Source organism: Oncorhynchus clarkii, chromosome 26 (genome assembly GCF_045791955.1).
Source record: "Oncorhynchus clarkii lewisi isolate Uvic-CL-2024 chromosome 26, UVic_Ocla_1.0, whole genome shotgun sequence".
Classification (NCBI taxonomy): Eukaryota; Metazoa; Chordata; class Actinopteri; order Salmoniformes; family Salmonidae; genus Oncorhynchus; species Oncorhynchus clarkii.
This window is the reverse complement of record NC_092172.1, coordinates 19,675,692-19,702,174: the sequence shown is the minus strand read 5'-3', so window position 1 is coordinate 19,702,174 and position 26,483 is coordinate 19,675,692. Positions and strand designations below refer to the sequence as shown.

The window sequence follows — 26,483 nt, the reverse complement described above, 5'->3', positions numbered from 1 at the left end:
GCCAGTTACAGGCTCTTTGCTGCTGTCTTGGATAAAAGAGAGGAAATATGCATGTAAAAAGCCCAATTGGTGATGAATACAGAGAACAATTTGCCTCCATGCGTTCTTCCTGAGGGTGGAGACACTGTGTTTAAATACAAGCTGTTTCTTTGAAAGGCTGAGGTGCTGGTCTCCAGCGGAGAATGGAGGCGATGTTCTGTATACTGTAGTCCACACACAGTGGGACAAAGCAGGAGCAGATCATCCAGATGTAGTCAGGCAAGCATGCTGGTACGCTACTATACAGCTACTTGTTTAACAGGGCAGGAATACAGTGAGACAGTGGTCAACATGAACAGAATAGTGTGTGTCTTATTTGAACAATAAAATGCCTTGTGAATAATACATATAGTGACTTTTATCACATTAAAAAGAAACTACATGATTTGTCATAATTATTGATACAGTTGCTAATTTCCCTATGACTATCAAGGCATTGAGAATATAGATGCAGTCTTAATGCATTAAGGGGTTATTTGGAGGTGTTTCGAATTGGGTTTTCACAATGCATGCAAAAAATGTGGAAGGGGTTTAACCAGATCTAGTCCCAACAGGCAACAGCTGTGATATCTATCTCTCTAATATGAACAGGTATATAGTATCTTGCATATTGAAATGTATATGTTGAATGGCTCGGTGGAAGATTGGCTGGAGTTGTGGTGTGCCCTTTAAAAAAAAAAATCTTCAGGGACTTTCAAATTCAGTCTCCTCGATGGTGACGTCACCGGTGTTCAGAATATTGACAGGCCACCTGTCGGGCGAGCTGCTCTTTAAAGCGGCAGGACTGTAACAACGCTAGACTTCTCTCTCTACACATGGCATCGAGACGGGCCGTCATCTTTCTTCCTCAACAGATAGCAAGAGAGTAAGCGACAAGTAAACAGAGGAACAGAGGTAGAGCAGGTAGACAGAGAGGGAGAAGGAAGTGCTATAGGTTGGCGCTAATTCATGATGTGCAGTTTATACCATCTGAACATGATAGTCCTTCTTAGCAAACCAGTGACGCGTGAGGCATCAGCAACCAGGGACGATTGAAGAAAGAAATACACGCTGTGTCTAAGTACTCTGAAGGTAAGATACTTGTATTTATTGTGTGTGTGTGTGTGTGTGTGTGTGTGTGTGTGTGTGTGTGTGTGTGTGTGTGTGTGTGTGTGTGTGTGTGTGTGTGTGTGTGTGTGTGAGAGAGAGAGAGAGTTTATGTTGGGGTCGGGTGAAAGGAGAGAGGATGCCGGACTGTGCAACAGGTCGGCTGTAGCAAGCAAAAACCAAGCACTCACACGGCTTTTTCCTCCACCGACACAGTAAACTACTTGGGCTACATTTGCTAGTTAAAAGCATTGGTAAAGAGCACCCGATTGAAATAGATTTATTGTAGGCTATGTACCGTTTATATAGTTCCCATAAACCATGACCTTTCGAACCGTAGACTACATTATATATTTATTCGCGATTCCTGGAATTAGGATTGAGCAGCTGTAGTGCGTCGCTATCAAACGGATTTGTAGTTAATTATTTGTAAAAACGTCTTCTACTTTGCTTTCCGATAAGTAGGCTGGCTATATGTAACCATTTCCGTTCGGACACATAATTTATTATTGCTTTATGCTACTTCCGATAGATAAACCATCCATAACACACACACACAGCATTATCATCTGCCGTTCAGCACCACCGATGTGGACAGCTCCTTTCGCTATGTGTTGGTCGTAATTGGCCTCTTAGTTGCCCACTGTATATGATCCACGGTAAACACAAAACTAGCAGATATATTTTCTATAAATCATATTTGCATAACAATTGCAGGTTAACGAGTATACCTGTTCGTTGTTCCTGTTTAACCAATTGAAGTGGCAGAACAGGGCACCTGTACTTATTGATGCATTATGTTAAACTGGTGGAGAAAATGAGTAGTATATAATATGAGCAAACATGTTTAACAAACAGGTTGGTTAAATTAATTCAGTGGGTTTGGTGTAGTTATTTGGAACAAAGCAGTATACATAAATGTAGAAATGAACCAAACCAATTCATGCTTGGAGTCACTCTTTGATGTCTGATTGTTTGTGGAGAAATGATTTATCATATTGATGCCTCTGGCCCCCTCAAGGCTAAACAGATATGTGCAAGTAGGGATGCATCTGCCAGGAGCACATCGCGCAAAATTCAGTCTCAGCTCTAACCTTGAAGAGGGCAATCTGCTTCTGAAAGAGCAGCTCTTTTGAAGCGCCACAGGGTACAGAAAACACACACAAAAACAGGTCTAAATGTATTTTTATGTGTTGTGTGGATGTGTGTCTGAGAGAGTGTGCATGTATGTGCATGTGTGCACGTGTGTATGTCTGAGAGAGTGTGCATGTGTGTGCGTGAGTGAGAGAGAGAATGGATGCCATTTAAAGAGAGACATTTGAAGTGCAGTCCCAGTAGTTAATGCCCGAGTGGCCGGTTTGTATGTGTGTCCCCATGGAGCCCAGGGGAGGAGCCCCAGCATCTGAACTGTCCTTTCATCAGCCTGTCAGGGCAGGGAGCTGGTCACCCACACTGAGAAAGAGCACCCAGACTCCTCATCACCACACGACTCAGATATATATAGAGAAAGAAGAAATCCACAACAGCCGAGATTAAATGAGACAGGAAAGAACACAGCTGATCAGAGGAAGGGAGAGCAAACATTCCCTCCAAATGCACTAATCTTTCTATGCTCCACTAAAAACAAACCTGTTTAATGTCAGCTTTCAAAGGATAATAGAATATGAATAATAGAATAGAAAGTGTGTCATGTATCAAAGCATATCCATCCCTGTTGGTTTGTGACGCTAGATTGTTCACACAGCTTTTGGTGTCTTAGAATACATTTCCATCGTTTCGCTGGAGCAGAAGGGAAGGAGAAAAAGTGTGAACGGTATCTATGGAGAAGGAGGTGAGGTGGCGGTGTGGATGCATGGTAGAAGTCTGTTATACAGTCAGTTTGGTGGATAACATGTAGTCAGAGTTGAAGCTCAGTCCTAATGTAATACAGAGGAGTGGGGAAGGAACGAGGCAGATCTGACGCCAGATGGATGAGTTGAGAGTCAGTCAGTGTGGCTGTGTGCCCAGAGAGAGTCACCAAGCCTCTCAGAGGACCACATATTCACTTACTGACATGGACACCATGGCCCTAACCCCCTAGCCACTGTTTCTAACCAATATATATATATATATATATATATATATATATATATATATATATATATATATGTGTGTATTCTGATCGCAGTTCTCAGTGAGTAAAGTAACGTTCCCTATACTTTCAATTCATTTTTACGCAAAAGGTGGGTTAACGACCATAACGTGCGTTTACCCTCCACCACACCCCTGTATACCTCCACCCCTGACTCCCCTCCCTCCATTCCCCAGCACCTTACTTTCCCTGCAATTTGTTTTATTACAGTAACAAGAGGGCTGCGCTTTAGAAATCAGTCCAGAGTCCCTGAGCTCGTCTTCTTCACGCCCGTCAAAGTGTAAAAAATCCACTCTGAAATACATCTGGCACAGAAAGAATCTTACACTAGACGAGGAATCGTACTCTACAACGAGGTAAAATGATTGGGAGAGCGTGCAGTGCACACTAACTGAGTCACCATAGAGCACATCCATTGGGGAGGGGACCAGGGTGGAGGGGAGGGGGCCACTGCCCCCCGTCTTCTCTCCTGCTGAGGCATGGCTGTGGGTGGTGAGTCGCCAGGCTCCAGCTGGCCTACTGTCTGTGGCAGCAGCTCTGGTGCAGGAGTGGCGATAGATCACCGCCCCACACATGAACAGGGTCACTGATAGCACAGCACCTGACATGAAATTACACACTAAGTGCAATGAAACATGGAGAATACAGAACAAATGCAGTGGACAGTTGCAGTCGGGCTACACCTAATGTGATCTTTTACTGTCATTTGATCATACACCAGCAAAATGTTATTTTGGTTAGTGTCTCCTGAAAATGGGATCAAACTGCCGATCCTTTGAGGTGACGGAGAATTGTAATCGAATGTGTATTGACCCAAAGGTGTTTTTATTTGATTTGCTTGGTAATTGATAAGGGAAAATACAGTCTGGATAGCCTGGGGATGTAGTGGATTTGATTTTCCTGCACCGCGTGTCAGCAGCTGTAAGGTAAGATGTAATATTAGGACTTACAGGATTTCTTCCATTGTGCAAAATTCATTTTCTAGCCACAGGTTTTTACAAGAAAGAAGCCACATATTTAGAGCTTGTTTCCAAAGGAACCCCATTGGCCCATAAGACAACCGTTTAAGACAAACCAAAATCAATTTACACATTGATAAAAAAATCCATTTAGATAATGATCATTCTTAATTCAATACTAGGGAGGCTTTCTAGGTAGGACATGTACAGTGTTGTTGGGAATCACTCCATGTAGATGAGCTACAGTAGGAAATCATTCAATTGCAATTACAGCAACAGTGTGCACTGCACACTCTCACAAGCGGTTTTCCTCTTTGTAGAGTACGATTCCTCGTCTAGTGTAAGATTTCTTCTGTGTCAGATGTATTTCAGAGTGGATTTTTTACACTTTGACGGGCGTGAAGAAGATGAGAGCACAGGGACTCTGGACTGATTTCTAAAGCGCAGCCCTCTCGTTACTGTAATAAAACAAATTGTTCATGTAACTCGACAGAGACCTCAGGGGAGACATCATGCTTGAGTAGTAAAGAGAAGCTGAGCTGTGCTCCAGTCATAGCAGACACTGGATCGTGTGCTGTTTCTAGAGCTCTGAAACCTCCTCAGATCTGCCGACAGGCCACAGGCAGGTATTCTATTATTACATACAATAAGAAACAACAACGCCTGCTGTATTTCATGTTCCCCTGCCACTGTAATGTTAGTCTGTCAGATGGAAACAAACTGCATTCCAGATCGAATTGAGCTGTTATTCTGAGCCGTTTGCTGTCACTCGCTTAGTGATGAGGCACCCGGGATTCAGAGTGAGACGTATTCCCTCATCAGCTTCTTAATGTGAGATCAAAAGGGAAGTCCCCACAAGTGTTTGTGTGTGTACCTGCATGCATGCGAGTGCATGCGAGTGTTTGTTCATCTGTTTGCGCGTTTCTGTGTGTGTGTGTTTGTGCATGCACATCATACAGTATGTATGTAAAGTGTGTGTGTGTTGTTATCAGAGATAGGGGAGGGTATGTCTGTCTCCATACGTCTTTCCACTAATCAGAGCCGCTCCACACCTGTGGAGAGACAGAACTAATGAAACGAGGGGTGAATAAAAAGCCATTTAAGAAATTCCTGCCATGTTCCCTGCTGACAGGGCTGGGTGATGAGATGTTATAATGGAGTTAAGGTGAGGCCAGAGAGCTGCCCTAAGGGCATGATTATTCTCACTCAGAGTTATTGAATTAAAGTCTCCCTCATCCTCATTTCAGTCTGGTTCTGGAGAACTGGAATGCATTTTTCTTTTTACACCTGATTGTTTGGCCTCAGGGAGTCGGTTTTATCTTTCTCCCCCATGCCAGGTGCATGCTGGTCTAATTTGTCAGTGTTATTTAGAATCAGAATGTTTCCAACTGCACTGTCTAGACATTGTGATTTTAAAAGTAACAACACATATACTGTATCTAGGTGTTCTTCCTCTGTTGTTCACCATTCTACATCTAATGTCGAAAAGGGGAATGTGAAATGTTCAGAGGTGGTGTGTTTTAGTCATGGGGTCAGGAAGAAACATGCTTTGGTGTTTGTTATTTTCTCCTTTCTGTGTTGATGGAAAAAAAAAGGCAAATTGCCAGCATTTTATGAATCATAGTCTGCCATAATCATAGGCGCTCTAGTTGAACATTAGTTTCCATTCAAAGCGCACAAGGACAGAATTGGCCCTGGCCCCTCGCTGCCCGCTGTGTCGGTAATTGTATAGAGGACAGGCCTTCATTTGAGCTGGAGAGCATAATTCAGCCGGCTTTAATAATGCATTACCATTCTATGCTGCACCTATTAGTTCTTCCAGGACTCCAGCAGAAATAAGAGGAACATATTCCAGACCTTTTTCCTCATGAAGACCCCAAGTAAATATATAAATGGATGCAGAGGCAGGCTCTGCTATTTTGAACGAGTCTCTCATATTCACACTAGCGGCTGGCCCTATTATGGTTAATATATATTTAACTGGGAAAACGTATTTGATACAAGTCAATTTCCCTCTCACCGTGGGACTCCTAACGTAATACATTACCCATGTCGGTGGCAAGTTACCCTTTCCTCCCCAGCCAAGTCTGCTCCCATTGAGTGGAGCTGACTCCCATACAATGCTATCCAATTATGACCTCTGCTTTTGTTTGTGATAACCCAAGCAGTTCCTTATGCAAAATAAATGGGACTTGAATATAGGCTAATCAGGCCAGTTAGCACACAGCCAAACCCGTCAGTGGGGGTAATGACAAAAAGCTATTTAGAGGCGAATAATTATATATTCATTGATATAGAATGATGTGTGTGTGTGTACTGTAGGTGTATGTTGTGTAGACAAAGAGAAAGTAAGAGGGATGGAGAAGAGTAGAGAGACAGTCTAAGGCTAAGCAGTCAGAATACCATTTCAAATGAAGCACATTAGCCACAGTTCCAGTCAGAGGCGGCCAACACAGCTCTACACTACCTGCTGCGATCAATGGGGAATCATTCATTTACCCAAGTGCCTTATTTCACATTGACTTGTTTAAAATTCAAGGACCCAACTCCCTTTCAGCACCTTTTCAGCATCCAGACAGGTTGAACTACCTTTGATGAGCAAGTTGATAACTTGACACTGAAAGACTGTTAGCTACTGCTACTCAATATGTTCAGACCGTTAAACAGAATGGCTAAATATTCATCAGAGAGGTTAGCGGGTGAAGTATCATGTCCTATTTGAACTCTTTATTTCTACTTCAATGCATCCAATCAAGAGATCTGTTCGTGATTGAAAGTATCTTAAGAAAATGATGTGCATAAACACAGTCTATTGCACATTAGTTTCTCTGTGTCCCACCGTGTCACTTGGACCATTGGTTGCACTATGCATTAAATGCAGTTTGAGCGTTTACAAGGACAACCCCTCTCCATTGATGGGTTTTATTAGACTCAGAGTGCTGTGGCTGTATTGGCTATGTCCTTCCTGAGCACTGAGAGAGGAGGGGGACACAGGTGACAGTCCCTGGAAATGAAGGAGAATATTATGAATTTGGGAGACTCTCTGCCCACTCACTGGAAATTGGGATTTTACACCATGACATTATTAACTTCTCCAAAACAGGATTTGTAAGGGCACATGGAGCCATAATATACAATTCCAACAGTTTAGTAGCTATAACTGCAGTCTTTAATTTGTCTTAGTTTCCTAAGACAAATTGAACATATGAACATTTGAACATCTTGACCATGTTCTGTTATAATCTCCACCCGGCACAGCCAGAAGAGGACTGGCCACCCCACATAGCCTGGTTCCTCTCTAGGTTTCTTCCTAGGTTTTGGCCTTTCTAGGGAGTTTTTCCTAGCCACCGTGCTTCTACACCTGCATTGCTTGCTGTTTGGGGTTTTAGGCTGGGTTTCTGTACAGCACTTTGAGATATCAGCTCATGTACGAAGGGCTATATAAATACATTTGATTTGATGATTTGATTTGATTTAATTAATACAGGTGGTAAATTAAATCTTACAATGTATCTGGCTGGCCCTGATCGAGCTTGTCATGTCTTTTTATTTTCCCTAGGGAGATGACACTGCATCGTGACTCAGGGGTCTACCATCCAAGCTGACCTTACAGAACGCTACAACAGAAACGGAGCCACAGCTCAAGGTGAAGAGTTCTGACTTTTGTGGTCCTGGACGCTATGGAAGACTAGTGATTTTGTTGTTGTAAATTCAGCACCCAGACAACAAGTCATAGTCTACCTCAGTGTCCAGAACTCATGCATCAATGACACCTCAAGCTTTTAGTAGAGACATAATCGTACAACGCTTAGGAAGAGTGGAGTCTTATTTTGAAATTGTGGGATGCACTGTAACCTATTGTCATTTCCGATGGCTTATGTGTGCTTTGACGTTTCATCATAAATTCACATATTGTATGTCTTTTACCATTAAAGAAAACTCCTCGATTGAGAGGTGTCTTTTATTCTTCTTTTAAAATATAATGGCTTTTGTCCGTTCTGTGTTTAGGCTACATCTGATGTTAAAAACACGTTTCAGCCATAGAGGCTTCAATCATCAGATGCTGGGTCCATTGTGAGTGTTGATATGAGTGTTGATATGAGTGTTGATATGAGTGTTGATATGAGTGTTGATGTGAGTGTTGATGTGAGTGTTGATGTGAGTGTTGATGTGAGTGTTGATATGAGTGTTGATATGAGTGTTGATGTGAGTGTTGATGTGAGTGTTGATGTGAGTGTTGATGTGAGTGTTGATGTGAGTGTTGATGTGAGTGTTGATGTGAGTGTTGATGTGAGTGTTGATGTGAGTGTTGATGTGAGTGTTGATGTAAGTGTTGATGTGAGTGTTGATGTGAGTGTTGATGTGAGTGTTGATGTGAGTGTTGATATGAGTGTTGATATGAGTGTTGATATGAGTGTTGATATGAGTGTTGATGTGAGTGTTGATGTGAGTGTTGATATGAGTGTTGATATGGAATAAATACTCATACTTAATCCTCTTCATTCCCATGTGGAACACTAGTTTTCCATGAGAGAGCACCACTGCTGCTGATCTCCAGTCTTTTTGGGAATATTATTCCATGACAGGCCACAATCCATCTCCTTCGCCACGGTTCTTCTCCAGGTTTCTTGTCTAAATTAATAAATACTCAGTATGAATAAATACTCAAAGATTAATACTAGTGAACTTGGTTAGAGTTGAGCACATCTTATTGAACTTTATATACCTGATATTACCAGTGTGAGCTATGAATTACCATCCATGATCAGTAATGGGATTGATATATTTTGAAAATGCAAATGTGTTGAAATATGTTATAAAACAATGGATTATGTGTTGTGATTTCTTATTCGATCAAGTCTTATGAAATCTTAGCGTAGGTATTTTAACTTTTTCTTTAGTTTTACCAATCAGAAGGTTATTACCACTGTAATAACACAATGCACACACTCTGTTTACAGATATCATTCCATAGACCTTGAGTGGTAAATAGTAAGTAGTAAGCCTTGGACAGGTAAGCCTTGTCCACGCCAGACAGCCCATAGTGCCAAATGACTATGATGTATCATTTCCCAGCAGTATAGCCTTTACAATTTTGTGAAATTCTAGACCTCTATAAAAATTCATTCGTCGCAAGGAAAGAAGAATGTATTGAAGGAAATGAGTTGTATTTATTGCATTTACAGTAGTTACTGGATGAAAAGAGAGATGGACAGATTAAATGGAAGCCTAATGACAGCCATTTGTAATAGCTTTTTTTGAATATGAATATGCATCACAGAGAGTAACAATGAGAGTGGGCGTTACCTTCAACTCTGAGATCAGTGTAGGATGTTTCCATGGTTATTACCATGGCAACCTTTACTAAAAAACAGACATCGGCCTAGAACAAATCAGTATGAAATAGTCTGATTTCCATGGCCTCGAGGGTCATTGTTGGTGAAACTCAACAACCCTTTCACTGTGCTGTAGAAATTCATCTCTATGGAAAAGGGGCATGCTGTAGATAGCTGGATAATTGAATGGTGCCTCAACTGAAATGGCCAGACAACCAAAAGATAAAGATATAACTGCTACAATAATATCAGGCTATACTGCAGGAAGAATAATCTCCAAGGTCTTTTTGCAAAATGGAGCATTAAAATGGCCTGAAGTACAGTGAAAAGATTGTTTTATACAGTGCATTTTGAAATTAATCCATAATAGATGATACCAAGCTGAACTCAATGTTGGAGAAATACCTTTGGGATCATTTTATCAGTAGACCTCCTCTGTCTACATTTTTATTAGGTAATTAATTGTGCCATAGGGTTAGGTTGAGTGGGCTCAGCAGCAATAGCCTACCGAAATGGCTTTTCAAGCATAGATCCAATAGTCTCAAAATCAATTTCTTAAAGATCTAATGCAGCCGCTTTTATGTCAATATCAAATAATTTATGGGTAACAATTAAGTACCTCTCTGTGATCGTTTTCAATTAAAATGGTCAACAACAAAAAAATATATATATATTTCTAATATCAAAAAGAAATTTCTCAAGCAATAATTTTACAGACAGAAAACTAGCTGTTCACGAGGCCTTTAATGAGCAAGGATATGATACTACACCCAAAACATCACGTTTACATAAATTGATAGTGTTATTATTGGTTTATTTGTAATTATTTGCATTATTTTATTTGGGAAAGGTCATTTTTAACGTGACTCCAGCTGGCTTTCTGCAGAAACATGACAAATCATGATCCACACATGCAGTGCTTTTGGAAAGTATTCAGACCCCTTGACTTTTTCCACATTTTGTTATGTTACAGCCTTATCCTGATTGACGAGGAAAAAAACATCTGCACACAATAACCCATAATGACAAGGCAAAAACAGGTTTTCAGAAGATTTTTTTATCTTTTTTTTAATGAAATATACATTTACATAAATATCCAGACACTTTACTCAGTACTTTGTTGAAGCACCACTGGCAGCGATTACAGCCTCGAGTCGTCTTGGGTATGACGCTACAAGCTTGGCACACCTATATTTAGGGAGTTTCTCCCATTCTTCTCTGCAAATCCTATCAAGCTCTGCCAGGTTGGATTGGGAGTGTTGCTGCACAGCGTTTTTCAGGTCTCTCCAGAGATGTTTTATCGGGTTCAAGTCAGGGCTCTGGCTGGGCCATCAAGGACATTCAGAGTCATTGTACTGTTGGAAGGTGAACCTTCGCCCGAGTCTGAGGCCCTGAGTGCTCCGGAGTAGGTTTTCATCAAGGATCTCTCTGTACTTTGCTCTGTTCAGCTTTCCTTCGATCCTGACTAGTCTCCCAGTCCCTGCCGCTGAAAAACATCCCCACAGCATGATGCTGCCACCACCATGCTTCACAGTAGGGATGGTGACGGGTTTCCTCCAGACGTGACGCTTGGAGTTCAGGCCAAATAGTTCAACCTTGGTTTCATCAGACCAGAGAATCTTGTTTCTGAGAGAGTCCTTTAGGTGCAATTTTGCAAACTCCAAGCGGGCTTTCATGTGCCTTTATACTGAGGAATGGCTTCCATCTGGCCACTCTACCATAAAGGCCTAATTGGTGGAGTGCTGCAGAGATGGTTGTCCTTCTGGAAGGTTCTCCCATCTCCACAGAGGAACTCTGGAGCTCTGTCAGAGTGACGATCTCTGTCAGAGTGACCTCCCTAACCAAGGCCCTTCTTCCTCGATTGCTCCGTTTGGCAGGGCCGCAAGCTCAAGGAAGAGTCTTGGTGGTTCCAAACCTCTTTCATTTAAGAATGATGGAGGAACTGTGTTCTTGGGGACCTTCAATGCTGCAGAAAACAGCATGACATCACCAACAAAGCCAGAACAAGTTATAATTTGTCTCATAGAATCTTCAAAACGAAGTATGAATGAAGTCAAAGACTGTGGAGTTTGCTGTGTAGTAGCAATCATTTATGAAACTCAACAAAAAAAACTATAGTGCACTATAGTGCCTTTCCAAATCATGTCCAATCAACTTAATTTACCACAGGTTGACTCCAATTAAGTTGTAGAAACATCTGAAGGATGATCAATGGAAACAGGATGCACCTGAGCAAAATGTTGAGTCTCATAGCAAAGGGTCTGAATACATATGTAAATAAGATATTTCAATTATTTTTTATTTTTTTAATAAATTTGCAAATATTTCTAATAACCTGTTTTTGCTTTATCATTATGGGGTATTGTGTGTAGATTGAGGGAAATGTTTTATTTAATCAATTTTAGAATAAGGTTGTAACGTAACAAAATGTGGAAAAGGGAAGGGGTTGGAATACTTTACGAATGCACTATATATTCAATCACATAGATAACATAATATAACCATATGTGGATATTGCAATAATAATAATGAGACTATGATTAACCATGTTTTAATATTGAAGGATAAACTGCCAAATAACCTACTGCATATTTGCTAGAGTACTCTTATTTCTCCTGTCTTATTCAAATGAAAAACAACCGGTGAACATTCAGAATCATAGTTTGTTTGATTACAGCCATTGGACCAGAGCGGTTTCAATTGAACACGCTCAGCACATTACTTTGGACGGGTTGTGAATAGATACAGTACAGCTGCGACCGGAAGTGACTTTTCATAGTACGCTAGTAAAGGATTTTAGTTGAACCTTTTCCTAACCTTAACCTAATTATCCTAACCTGCTACGAACAAGTAACTTACGGTCATGGATGTATACCCAAAGATGTGTTCTATCTGTGCCACCACATAGTCGAAACCCTTTGGACGAGCATCTGCTAGTGTCTACTGAATGACATCACTTCATCCAAACATTCCCACACCTTCCCTGCAACTCTCAAGTCTCTCTGCTGGAGGGTAATGGATTGGAAGATGAAAAGTTAAAGTTTTCAGTAAGTGAATACATTGCACTATGTTATTTACGTATTCACTTTACACATTTGTTTGTGGATGCTTTATGTATGCATAAGCGGTACGGGATAACTAATTTGTGTGTAACAACAACAACAAAAAACGTTTTAGCTAATGTTAGCTAGCTAACTTTTTTGGGCCAAATTCTGCTAGCTAACTATGGCGTTCTGTGAAGCTGCTCAACCAAATGAGCTATTTTGGCAACTAACGTTACGGTATACGTATATGTATTTTGTTGTTCTCGTAAAACAATGTTAGCCAGCTAACGTTAGTGAGTTAGCAACAAAAGTTACTTTCCTAGCTAGTTAGCCAGCTAGCTACCGAGACTATCGTTAGATCTGGTCCATCGCGCGATGACAACGAATTGGCTGGTCATTTATTTATTTAACCTTTATTTAACTAGGCAAGTCAGTTAAGAACAAATTCTTACCAAAAGGCAAAATGCCTCCTGCGAGGACGGGTGCCTGGGATTAAAAATAAAAACAATATAAATATAGAACAAAACACATCACAAGGGAGACAACACTACATAAAGAGAAATGAGGCAACAACATGGCAAGGTAGCAACACAAAACATGGTACAAACATTACTGGGCACAGACAACAGCACAAAGGGCAAGAAGGTAGAGACAACAATACATCACAGCCATAACTGCCATCTGCTAACATCATCTTCAGTCTGAGTGTTATTTTTGGCTGTAAATTACTTTTGTTTAGTGACTGGCATCAATATACCATTGCTGTAACTCAGAGTAAAGATGTTGCCAGAGTGATGGATAACGTTTTCTTATGTGCGCACAGGGTGGCATACCTTTAAGCACTTTAGTCCACGCTCATACGACGGATCGCCACTAGTGCAAGCGCACCCGACGTCAGTGGTCGAAAGTATTTTATTTATGATAAATGGTACCCTGCACACGCAGAGAAGGGTCAGAGAGGAAGATGCGACGCGTTAGTATGTATGGGCAACTTTTTTGCATAAACGCCTTCCCACCTTTGAGACAATGACTCCCGTTATTAGGGCGGAGACATTAACATCTCATTATTGTATACAGATTTCTGGAAAACTTCTCCAGACAGCACTCTCTGACAACATTTATACTTTTGGGTCTGCTCTACAAATCATTGATTGGGTTCTTCTATGCAATGGATACGCAATGGACCAGAGCTATGCCATCATGTGTGTAGCTAAGCTAAAGCTAGCCTGCAGGCTGCCCGAGTTCCAAATCAAAGTTTTTGTTTACTTGGCGGTCTAGACGTCAGACATCTTTTCCATGCTAATTTAAGTAATTAATGTATAAAATCCCCAAAATAAATTCAGACTGGACGTGCTGTTTAGCAGATGACTAGCCAGTTACAGAAATCCACATATTGCTTTGCTAGATGCTTATTTTATTATGACCAGATAACAATGCCATCTATTAAGTTCCCATTATAGCATGGACTCATTGGCATTGTCTATATAACTAGATAGAGCTAGGCCTATATTTAAGTAATAAGGCCCAAAGGGGTGTGGTATATAGCCAATATACCATGGCAACAGGCTGTGCTTATGCACAACGCAACACAGAGTGCCTAGATACAGCCCTTAGCCGTGGTGTATTGGCCATATACCACAATCCCCAGAGGTGCCTTACTGCTATTATAAACTGGTTACCAACGTAATTAGAGCAGTAACAATAAACGTTTTGTCATACCCGTGGTATACTGTCTGATATACCACAGCTTTCAGCCAATCAGCCTTCAGGGCTCGAACCACCCAGTTTATGATATATTATTTACACAATATATTTGTTTAGTCTCTTTTTCTACTGGCATTTTCTTTCTTTGACACATTTTCTTTCTTATTTCTATTGAATGTTAACATATTTTCTGTATGAGGATTATTGATGGGGTTTTTCTGTATGAGTGTATGAGTTGATTGTGGTTATTTTGGCCTGTGTAGGATGTCCTGTTTAAGATGATTGAACTCACAAACCAGAGACTCTGAAGGGAGTCCTGGACCCCTGACTACTAGCCCAGCCTGCCAGCGATGTCTCCCAAAGTGCCTGGCCATGGCAGGGCGGAGGACACGGCGGTACAGGTCGCTGTTCGAGTGCGCCCCCTGCTGCCCAAGGAGCTGCTGCACAGCCACGAGAGCTGCATGACGGCTGACCCTGAGCAGCGCAGGGTCACTCTGGGTCACGACCGACACTTTCACTGTGACTTCCTGTTTGAGGAGACCAGCTGCCAGGAGGAGGTGTACGCTGTGTGTGTCCAGCCCCTCATAGAGGCCTTCTTTCAGGGTTTCAACGCCACTGTCTTCGCCTATGGGCAGACAGGCTCTGGAAAGACATACACTATCGGAGAAGCCAACCTTTGTGAGTTTCTGGTTTCTTCCCCGCTACCTGCAATGTTTGGTCATTTAATAATTTTTGTTCTATGCCTTTTGAGTTCCATCAGAGGAGATGTGCTAGCTTGTAGTGTAGAGGAGCGGAGAATAGATGCACATCTTCTGGTGTGTGATATAGAAATGCTGATATGCAGAGAGTTCACACCCATCCTGGAAGCCAACTGCACTTCCTACAGTTCAGCTGTCACAGCCTGCGGGAACAGTCCATACCAGACAGGCTTGCCATCTGAGCTACTGGTGTGTGAGATGGCAAATCTGTGTGGGTGGGTTATGGTTACAACACAGAGTGTGTGTGTTTGTGTGTGATGAAGTATGTGCTATATTAGATCAGTTCTGTGGTGCATGTGTGTGTCAGAGGTACGTGTTCCTTCAATGAAAACAGTGCAAAGCTGCAGGCAATGGTTTTATATACGTACATACTTAATTATCCTCAGAGAGGTTACTAGGCTATACCATACAGGGTATATGAACCCTGTGTTGCTTGTGTAGCTTCCTTTAGGGATGAGGAGCAGGGCATCATCCCCAGGGCTGTGGCTGAGGTCTTCAAGCTGCTGGATGAGAATGACCTCAGTGACTTCTCTGTCCGAGTGTCTTACCTGGAGGTGTACAAGGAGGACTTCAGGGACCTGCTGGAGGTGGAGACAGCCAGCAAGGACATCCACATCAGAGAGGATGACAAGGGCAACATTGGTATGGATATTTGTTTGTTTTTCCAACAAATATTTATCACAAACAAGCATCTCTCTGTGTTGTAAGGGATCTTAAAGTTCAACATGAGGGTAGGGAGGAGTCAGTCATGTGTGTTAGTTATTCATGTCCCTGTCTGTGCTCGTGTGTGCGCTTCCCTGCAGTGCTGTGCGGGGTGAAGGAGTGTGAAGTGGAGGGGCTGGACGAGGTGCTGAGCCTGCTGGAGTCTGGCAACACGGCCAGACACACAGGCGCCACCCAGATGAACCCCCACTCTAGCCGCTCGCACACCATCTTCAGTGTGCACATGGACCAGCGCAGTGGCAGCTCCCGGGCCCATGGTAACCCCACCACGGGCACCGGGCCTCACGTCCTCTCCTCTAAGTTTCACTTTGTGGACCTAGCGGGGTCAGAGAGGATCCTCCGCACAGGGAACACAGGGGAGAGGCTGAAGGAGAGCATCCAGATCAACAGTGGGCTGCTAGCCCTGGGGAATGTCATAGGAGCCCTGGGAGACCCCAAGAGGAGAGGCACCCACATACCATACAGGGACTCCAAAATCACCAGGTATGTAGTCAACATTTGGGGACTCATAAAATGGTGTGCAGGGTATATTGTTTTTCCTCCTTTTTTTGCAAATAATTTAAGTCTGAATTCTGAAATAAATTCTGTATTCAGGATCTTGAAAGATTCTCTGGGAGGAAACGCCAAGACGCTGATGATTGCATGCATCAGCCCCTCCTCTGCGGACTTTGACGAGAGCCTGAACACACTGAACTACGCCAAGCGAGCCCGCAACATCCAGAACCGGGCCACGGTGAACTGCCGAGGAGAGCCGGACCGTGTGGAGGGGCTGGAGCAGCAGATTCGGGCGCTTCGCAGGGCCCTTGAGAACCGCCAACGCTCAGAGACCCGTATCATCGCCCGCTCGGACCCAGACAGGCGATTGCGCCCCGGAGAGGGAGAGATCATCAGACTGCAAGCCCAGAGTGCCCACTACAGGACCTGCACTGACACTGCATACAGGTGAGATGAAATGCACACAAACTGCTTTAATTTTCTTAATAATCACTGGCATTAAGTTCAGTAGTTGACTAGAAGTAATATTATCAGTTTCATAAAAGGGCACTTTATTGTGAGGATAGATGTGTGTGGGTGTTGTGTTGTGTTTGGCTAATGAGCTCAGGAGTAGTTGTCTGAATATGTAAGTCTGTGTACCCATCCCCAGGTTGCTGTGTGAGCTGCAGGGTGAGGGGGTGCTGACTGCGGAGCAAGGCCTGAGGGTGAAGGACTGGCTGTGTTCTGTGGAGGAAGAACGCAGCGGCCTGACCACTGCCTCAGGACCTGACAGCGGCATCGAGAGCAGCTCCACCGAGGACACCTCCGCTCTGAGGAGGGGGAGGGCTGCAGTCAAGAACCAGGTCATACACACATTAACAATCACTACATCGCTCACTACATATTCATAAAGCTCCTATTTATTCAAAGAAAAGGCTTAACAAAATATTTTATCTTATCAACAAGAGGTTCATCCTAGGGCTGGGTAATATATCGTATTTTAAGGTATACCGGTATGGACCCACATACTGCTATGGGTTTTTACAATGCTGTTTATAGCGATATGTTGATATAGTGCTAAGTAAGTTAACAGTTCCAAAAAGTGGACTACTTCATGGTCAGTTTTGGATAACTTTTTCAAATGTATGCACATGGTGGCATACTTTTAAGCACTTTCGTCCATGCTCATCTGTCCGATCACATGCGCACCCAACGCTAGAGGTTGAAAGTATTTTCTTGTGGATAAATGATTCCCGGCACACACAGATAAGGTTCCGAGAGGAAGAGGTGAAGAGAGAGGTTTCACTGCTCATAAAACATATTTAGAATGTTAATTTTTCAGAAACATAGAATACTGTCAAATACCACCATACTGTCAAAATTTTTAAAAAGATGTGATATTTTGGCCATATCGCCCAGCCCTAGTTCATCCTATCCTAAAAGCATTCAAACAACCTGATGGAATTATGGTGGTAAGGCATCAATCATCTCACCGAACAATCCAGGAAGTGTTGTTGTGCTCTGTGACTCATAATGTATCTGTCATTGAACCCCACAGGAGGCAGAGAGTGGTGGGGAGGAGTTGGGCCGTAAGAGGGAGGAGAGTGTGTCTCAGCTCCAGGGCCAGGTCCAGCAGCTGGAGAGAGAGAACACAGACTTCCTGGCTGCTCTGGAGGACGCTATGGAGCAGTACAAACAGCAGGTCAGAACTACACAGCATTTTGACTTCTTACTGGCATTTTGGTGTTCAACATGACAGCACTGTAATCATCAAAGAATAAAAGCAAATACATTTTGTCTCATTTCTTAGTCTGTCCTCACTTGCCTCCAATATTTCAGTACTAGTCTCCGTAGATAATAATTTACATCTTGAGAGATGATCAACATTGTTCATTGTTTCAATGGTTCAATTATTCTCTCCCCCTCCCCTAGAGTGATAAGCTGCAGGAGCAGCAGGACGTGATAGTGGAGCTGCAGTGTCTGCTCTCGGGGCCAGGTGTACCGAGGTTGGGATTACACCTGACACCACGCCCCCACACCGCCCCCCAGGGCTCCACGAGCCACTCCCACAACGGACTCACCAACAGACAGGTACCTGACTGATCAGCACCTCTTAGTAGTGGAATGAAAACTGGCATGAAGTTCCACAGTCTCAACATTAATCAGTAGTGTGTTCCACAGTGTATGTCGCTGTGTGCTATGAGTGTGACTGTGTTGGCTGTAGGTTAGTCCAGTGGACTGTGTGGAGAGCAGCTCATTTGGTGACCAGATCCAGTGTGGTTATGGTCAATCTTCTCATGACCACGAGGACCTAGTTGAGGGAGAGGTGAAGGACTCTGAGGAGGAGGACACTTACGTCAACATGAGCCACGACAGACGGAAGTATGGAGAGAATATCACATCTTTATTTAAAACTGAGTGAGATCGGGCAGATTATAGAATGCCCAAGCATCATTGACTGTCTAGGTTATTGATGGCTACTGTATGTATCTCTTAGACACGTGAATCTGACTTGGACTAAGAGAGATATTATGGGTGGATCAGCAGTTGGAGGGAGAGGTCTCCTGTCTCAGCTGCCTGGGCTGCCTGCCTCTGAACAATTCTCCACCAGGCGTCCATGTGAGTCCCACAGCAGTCCCACAGCAGGCCTAATCAAATTCTAAATGAACTAATTCAAATTCTAAATGAACTAATTCAAATTTAAGTTGACTGTGGAAGCACTAACATGTGTTTGCATCCCCTTCTCTCTGTGCAGCCAACTCTAGTGTAGGGGAGAGCTCAGTGGGTCTGGGGTCAGAGTGGGGCCTGCTACAGGCTCAGCAGAAGATCAGAGAGCTGTCTGTCACCATCCGCATGAAGGAGGAGCTCATCAGAGAACTGGTCAAGACAGGTACATACCTAAGACCATTCCTTCCTGGCTTTCTATATGATGGCAATCACATGCCTGTTATCTCCCCATAAACAATACGTAATGTACCATGGAGTGGTGGGACAGATATTATCATGTGTTACCTTAGGTAAAGACGCCCAGGCTCTGAACAGGCAGTACACCCGTAAGATCTCTGCCCTGGAGGGGGAAGCTGAGCAGGCCAGGCAGGAGGTCCAGGAGGCCCAGAGACAGCTTCAGGACCTGGAGAAACATGAGAAGGAGACCAGCGGTGTCACTGACAGGACCAGGGCCCAGGAGTGTCGCAGGAAGATAGCTGCAGCACAGAGCAAAGTACAGGTCTGTCTGTCTGAGCCAGACTCCTACACTAATGCATACTGTACACTCGTAACATCAGTTAGTGTGTCTGCTCATAGTGGATGTTTGTACTAGAGGTCGGCATGGCTGATTTAATTAGGGCCGATTTCAAGTTTTCATAGCAATCGGTAATCAGCCTTTTTGGACACCGATTATGGCTGATTACATTGCAATCCACGAGGAGACTGCGTGGCAGGCTGACCACCTGTTACGGCAGGCTGACCACCTGTTACGGCAGGCTGACCACCTGTTACGGCAGGCTGACCACCTGTTACGCGAGTGCAGTAACAAAAGGACCTTGTGGCTGCAAGGAGCCATGGTAAGTTGCTAGCTAGCATTAAACTTATCTTGTAAAAAAAACAATCAATCTTCACATAATCACTAGTTGAATCACTGGTTGATGATATTACCAGGTTAACTAGCTTGTCCTGCGTTGCATATAATCAATGCGATGCCTGTTAATTTATCATCAAATCACAGCCTACTTCAACTTTGCCAAACGGGTGACAATTTAACAAAAGCACATTCGCTAAAAAAGCACAATCGTTGCACGAATGTACCTAACCATAAACATCAATGCCTTTCTTAAAATCAATACACAGAAGTATATTTTTTTAAACCTGCATATTTAGTTAAAATAAATGCATGTTAGCAGGCAATATTAACTAGGGAAATTGTGTCCTTCTCTTGCGTTCAGTGCATCTAGAGTCAGGGTGTATGCAGCAGCTTGGGCCGCCTGGCTCGTTGCGAACTGTGTAAAGACCATTTCTTCCTAACAAAGTCCCTAATTAATTTGCCAGAATTTTACATAATTATGACATAACATTGAAGGTTGTGCAATGTAACATCAATATTTAGACTTAGGGTTGCCACCCGTTCGATAAGATACGGAACGGTTCCGTATTTGACTGACAGAATAAACGTTTTGTTTTCGAAATGATAGTTTCCGGATTTGACCATATTAATGACCAAAGGAACCACCAGCTTTCATATGTTCTCATGTTCTGAGAAAGGAACTTAAACGTTAGGGTCACAACTTCCGCTGAAGTTGGTGCCTCTCCTTGTTTCCGGCGGCGTTCGGCGGTCGTCCGGCTTTCTAGCTGCCACCGATCTACTTTTCTTTTTTCATTTGTTTTGTCTTGATTGTACACACCTGGTTCCCATTACGTTATAATTTATTCCCTATTTAACCCTCTAGTTCCCACATGGTTTTGTGCGTGTTTGTTCTTTGTTTAGTGTTCAAGACTTCTGTGAGCTGGTGTGTTTTCCCTGCGTGGAAATTTTGTTGTTTCTTTTCGAGTAAAGTACGTCTTCTACTCAGTTCTGTGTTCTGCACCTGACTCCGTCCTAACCGCTGCACATTGACACATGACAGTTAGCTTTTTGAAATGGCACTTATTGCGCTTTTACTTTCTTCTCACTGTTTTTGCATTATTTAAACGAAATTGAACATGTTTCATTATTTATTTGAGACTAAATTGATTTTATTTTTGTATTATATTAAGTTAAAATAAAAGTGTTCATTGTTCATTCAGTATTGTTGTAATTGTCATTATTACAAATCGGTGTCGGTTTATTCATATTTGTGGGCGTGTGTGTGCGCGTTAGGTCCTGAGCCAGCGTCAGAGGGACACGGCGCAGCTGGCCTCACTGTCTGCACAGAGCGAGCGGCGTGTTTCGGAGCTGGAGCGCAGCGTGCAGGGCATGAGGCAGCAGCAGGAGCAGCTGCAGAGACGTCTGCGACACGAGAGCCAACAGAAACGACGCCTGGAGACCGAGATGCAGCGACGCACGCACAGAGTCAAGGTGCAGCCCTGGAGAATGTAGAATACCTGCTAAGAAACAGAGTGGAGCAGGACAATGCTGTGGTTTTTACAGATTGGCATTTGTCACATCCAAAAGTTTTCAGTGATCACATGACATCAACACTTGACTAATTTGCATTCATAGTGTATTACGAACACTCCACTGTGGCCTAAATTCTGTGGACAGAATTCCAACATGTAACTAACACCTGAATTATGCATAGCAGCTATTTCTAAGCAGCTATTTCCCCACATCAGTTTTCTCAAATGAGAGAAGGACTAGGCAGTTTGATGGCAATTATATTGTTGCTATTAGAATATGATGCCTGCCTACCTTGGTATCCCTCTGTTTTTACTGAATACTCCTTCTTTCCCTCCCTCCCTCCCAAGGAGCTGGAGATAAAGAATGAACAGCAGCAGAAGATCCTGAGGATAAAGACGGAGGAGATTGCTGCCTTCCAGAGACAGAGACGCAGCGGCAGCAACGGCTCTCTCATATCACTGGAGGAGCAACTGGTGTGACATGGGTCTTCTACAATGCTTATGAAGCATTTATATAGCACATATAAACAGTTGAAGTATTTATACACCAGTTATACAATAGGCATAGAATCTCAAAAGCATTTATATAGATGTTACATACAAACCATGCAGTAGTTCTACACCATTTATAAAGTAATTCTATGGCCTTTTAAAGTATTTTATGTGGTTTTACTCATAGTTTCTTCTATATATGAGCCAAGGACATATAACAACTAAAAACTAGCCTGGCCAGGAGATCAGCTGGCTACATATTTATCCAAAAAGCATGTTTCAACATCCAAAGGCTCTATTTCCATTGTTAAGAGTGAAAGATGAAAAATGTCTCGTATCCCCCAGCAACTAAATGCAGCTGAGTTTCCCCTGTGTGTTTCCGTATATCTCACACTCATAGTACACATTGAGGGAAGAGAGTCTCAAGTCGTTATCTTATGTGCCTGGACAGGCCCAGAGCTCACACTGACTCACACTGGACCAGTGTGATACACAGCCACCATACTGAACTCTGTGAGAAAGCCTGTTTTAGTGGGTCTCTTAGCATGGTCTTTTTAATGAATAGAGTAAGAGACCTGGCAGTCTGTGTGATGGAGATAGGTGCGATATAGATCAATACACTGAATGATGGGCAATCAACAACAAAAACTCCCAGCTGCCTGTCAGTTATAGATGTACAATGTTGTGGGGCACAAGTGTTTAATTATTTCTTGTCCAGGCTTCCAATGAGCAAAATGGCTGGTCTTGTTATTGAACGTTCTTCAGATGTGGGATGTGTCTACATTTGCTCCTTTTGTGTGCAATGTGAGTTATGTCTGAAATATTGAATTCCTTTGTACGGTACTACCGTGTTTCATTGTGGATCCAAATGAAGTGTGTCTGCATGTGTTCCCGTGCGAGCAGAAGATTGAGGAGCAGAAGCGCTGGCTGGATGAGGAGATGGAAAGTGTTCTGGAGCAGAGGAAAGGACTGGAGGACCTGGAGGGAGAGCTGACCAAGAGGGAACAGATCCTAGCCAAGAAGGAGGCCCTGCTGCAGGAACGCAGTGGCCTGGAGACCAAGAGACTCCGCTCCAGTCAGGTACACACACATTAAACAAGCCCCACACACTCAGTGGCCCTTCAGGTATAGTGGTTTGCCAAGCTAATTTCAATTTAATGATTTACCGTACTCATTGATAAATCATTAATAAATCTAGTACGGCCGAGTAGCGTCTTTCATTCAACTGTAGTATATCTCTTCTCTCCCCGTAGGCCCTCAGTGAGGACCTGGTGACGTTGTCTGGCCGTATCGAGTCTCTGGAGCGGGAGCTGAGTGAGAGGAACGGCCTGCTCCGCAGCAGCAGTGCCCAGGACTCCCAGCAGATCCGCCAGGAGATCAACAACCTGCGCCAGGAGAAGGACACACTGCTCAAACAGAGAGTGGAGCTGGATGACAAACTACGGCAGGGTAGTCTGCTCTCACCAGAGGTCAGAGACCCTACAGGCTTACAGAAGCTTCTAACACCGCCCCAACACTTCTCTGTGGATTCTTTCCATACGTAGTATTTGTATCGTTTCTGTAGTTTGGCGTGTTAGGTTCTGAGTGTCAATGCAGGCGGTGCCCCTGTAGTTTGGTATATTGTGTGTGTGCCTGTATCTCCCCCCCCCCATTTCAACCCCTGTGGCTCTCTTTGTTCTGTCCCCAGGAGGAGCGGTCTGTGTTCCAGCTGGACGAGGCAATCGAGGCTCTGGACGCGGCTATAGAGTATAAGAACGAGGCCATCACCCAGAGACAAAGGCAGCTGAGGGCCTCTGCCAGCATGCTCTCCCAGTGGGAGATGAACCTTATGGCCAAACTCAGCTACCTGTCTGCCTCAGAGACCCGTGCGCTGCTCTGCAAGTACTTTGACAAGGTCTGTCTGTGTGTCCCTCTTCCCTGCTGTTGTGGTTTTCACTGTGTCAGCTCAAATATATGGCGCATAGTCAATGTGTACACAGCAAGTCTCTATTCTGATTCAAAGCAGCATGGAAATTGGAGAAAGAGAAAGATAGGGGATGTAAGTTGTTTGTGTGTGTAGGTGGTGTCGCTGCGGGAGGAGGAGCGTAAGCTGCAGCTGGCCCTGGCAGATCTAGAGATGCGTGGTGAGGAGCAGCTGCAGCTGGTGCAGTGGCTGGAGAACGCTCTGGACCGCACGCAGCTCGACACGGACCGCAGGCTCACACAGCAGCAGAAGGAGCACGAGAGGAGTGTGCAGCTACTGCTGCAGCAGTGCCGAGGTGGGCCTCACACACAAATAAATACACACACCTGTAGGATATAGGCAGAACATGTCAGAATATAACCATTTTTTGTTTTCAACAAAGATCTAGGCACACTTTGTTGCTCCACCTCAAGACAACAAAGTGAGACACGGGCACAACTACCACTTTCTATTTTTAAGATATATATTGTTGATATTTTATCTCCATTCAGTTTGCCATGTCTATACCTCCCATTCAACCCTCCCACACCCAGTGTGATAACAGCCTCCAGGCCCATTATCTGCAGCGCAGTGTTTCTCGGGTATTGTTGTGGTCCCCCTGATGTTTACTTCCCTATAGAGCAAATGGACGAGGGCCTGGCGGGGAGGCAGAGGCAGTACGAAGGCTGGATCCATAACCTCAGTAAAGAGCTCAACCACTACAAGGCTGCCAACCTGGAACTGAGCAACCGGTTCAGGGAGCTGTGTGGCAACGCCAGCCAGCCCATGGAGCAGGGAAAGGGTACTGTAATGCTCATTTTGGATAGGGACATGCTATTGTCATTTTTTTACAAAGCGCCCTTGTCAGTAGGTAAAGTACATTAATGTAACATAATGTAGGTAAGATAAGATAACAGAAGGCATCGGTATAAAAAACATAATCCAATCTCTGATTTCTGTTAAAATAATCCTCATCTGCTCAAATACTCAGACATCTGCTCTCTCAGATAAATAAAAAAAAGTACATATGTAAAATGCACATCTGTCAGGGAATAATAAGTATTCAACATTCAGTGTTTGTGAGTATTCTGTCCTAGTCTGTCCTGTTCAGTGCTGGGCTGTGAGGCATGTGAATATTCATTATTTTATATGTTGCGTTGCAGTTCCGGTCTTTGAGGGCAGAACAGCAGGCAGTGGCAGTGTGGAGAGGCTGAGCCGAGGCCCAGACGACAGCCGTAGGGGAGGGCCAGGGGAGCCAGAGAGACCAGCCAGGTCCCGGGAGGAAATAAGGGAGCTGGTCAACGCCCCTCTCCCTGCCACATGGAGGCGCTCCTCCCTCCCCACCGAGGACCCCTGCGGCATGGAGGAGCTACAACAGCGGGTGGCCGTGGAGACGCCTGTAAACCGGGTGGTTCAGACAGGCACGGGGCCTTGGAGTGGAATGACATCTCTGCCATTTGCCAAATCACGCAGAGAGTCCCGCCGATCCAGCCTCAACACCGGACCACTGATCTCAAACAATTCCAGAATTGATGTGAGGAAAAATCCTGTTTAAAAGCACAAGGACCTCATGGTAGAATCAAGTTGAAATGCAAAAGGACCTTACGGCAGAATTCAGTTTAAATGCCAAAGGGCTTAATGGCAGGATCCTGTTTAAAATGAAACAGAATCAAGTTCAATTCAACGTGTCAAAATTGGCTCTCTTTTTTTCCTGTTTTTGTACTGTTAAAATGATGTATTTGTTTTATAAACTGTATATCTTTTGTATTCATCCCTTCTCATTTTTCTATATTTGTGGTTTTATAAATAGATGTTGAAGAATGCTCTTTGTTTTCTATATCAAGCACTTCTTTTCTTCCGTGTAATTCATCCGCTTGTACAATAATAGACTTTGTCATCATAAACAGGTTATACTGTTCACTGTTGCTATTTTGTCGTCACTACCCATTTCTGTATGTGAAATAAAATATGATTCTTGCTTCTGTAATCTCTGACTGACTAATATATTGTAAAGGCATAATGTAAAAAATATTGAAAGTCGTGGTTTGTTGACTAAATAATGATCAAAATTGCTATCTTAAATGCATAAAGCCATACATTTGGACAACAATCAATCAAATGTATTTTATGATGCCCTTTTTACATCAGCAGTAGTAAAAAAGTGCTATACAGATACCCAGCCTAAAACCCCAATGCAGATGTAGAAGCACGGTGGCTAGGAAAAAACTCCCTAGAAGGGTGGAACCAGGCTCAGAGGGGTGGCCAGTCAGAATTAGAATACTAGAATGGGAATGAAACGTAATTATGATGGGATAAAGATCAAACATTTTGGTTAGGGAGTTGGTCAACAATGGTATGACAGTGCTGTGATAAAATACTGTGAAAAATAATGAATTTAAAGAATGTAACTGCACTGTATGATTGCTAGTGAGCTAGCCAGACAGTTTTAGAGGAATGATTCCATAAATTTTTCCATTAACTGCCAATATGACATTACATTCAAACAATGCAGTCACTCCATATACTGGCTGAAATCAATTGATGACAAGTTGTAAATGCAACAGGTACTGATATTGTATCATATATCACTCACAGCTTTAAAATAAAATTAAAATGTAGACATTTATGGTCTGTTTACATATACATTATCAATCAATCAAATGTATTTATAATGCCCTTTTTACATCAGCCAATGTCACAAAGT

General features: G+C 43.3%; 1 protein-coding gene across 1 annotated transcript; it reads left to right on the top strand.

Annotated features, from left to right (window-relative positions):
• Positions 1–12,326: 12,326 nt before the first annotated feature.
• On the top strand, positions 12,327–25,766 carry LOC139385056 (kinesin-like protein kif7). Its single transcript, XM_071130100.1, has 20 exons — positions 12,327–12,598; positions 14,563–14,977; positions 15,499–15,699; positions 15,861–16,263; positions 16,375–16,722; positions 16,925–17,117; positions 17,813–17,956; positions 18,187–18,345; positions 18,479–18,636; positions 18,752–18,873; positions 19,010–19,144; positions 19,272–19,480; positions 21,107–21,304; positions 21,694–21,819; positions 22,741–22,917; positions 23,091–23,306; positions 23,525–23,731; positions 23,897–24,095; positions 24,420–24,581; positions 24,943–25,766. The coding sequence occupies exons 2-20, from the start codon at positions 14,650–14,652 to the stop codon at positions 25,332–25,334; spliced, it is 4,077 nt and encodes a 1,358-aa protein (XP_070986201.1). The 5' UTR covers positions 12,327–12,598; positions 14,563–14,649; the 3' UTR covers positions 25,335–25,766.
• The last annotated feature ends 717 nt before the right edge of the window (positions 25,767–26,483 follow it).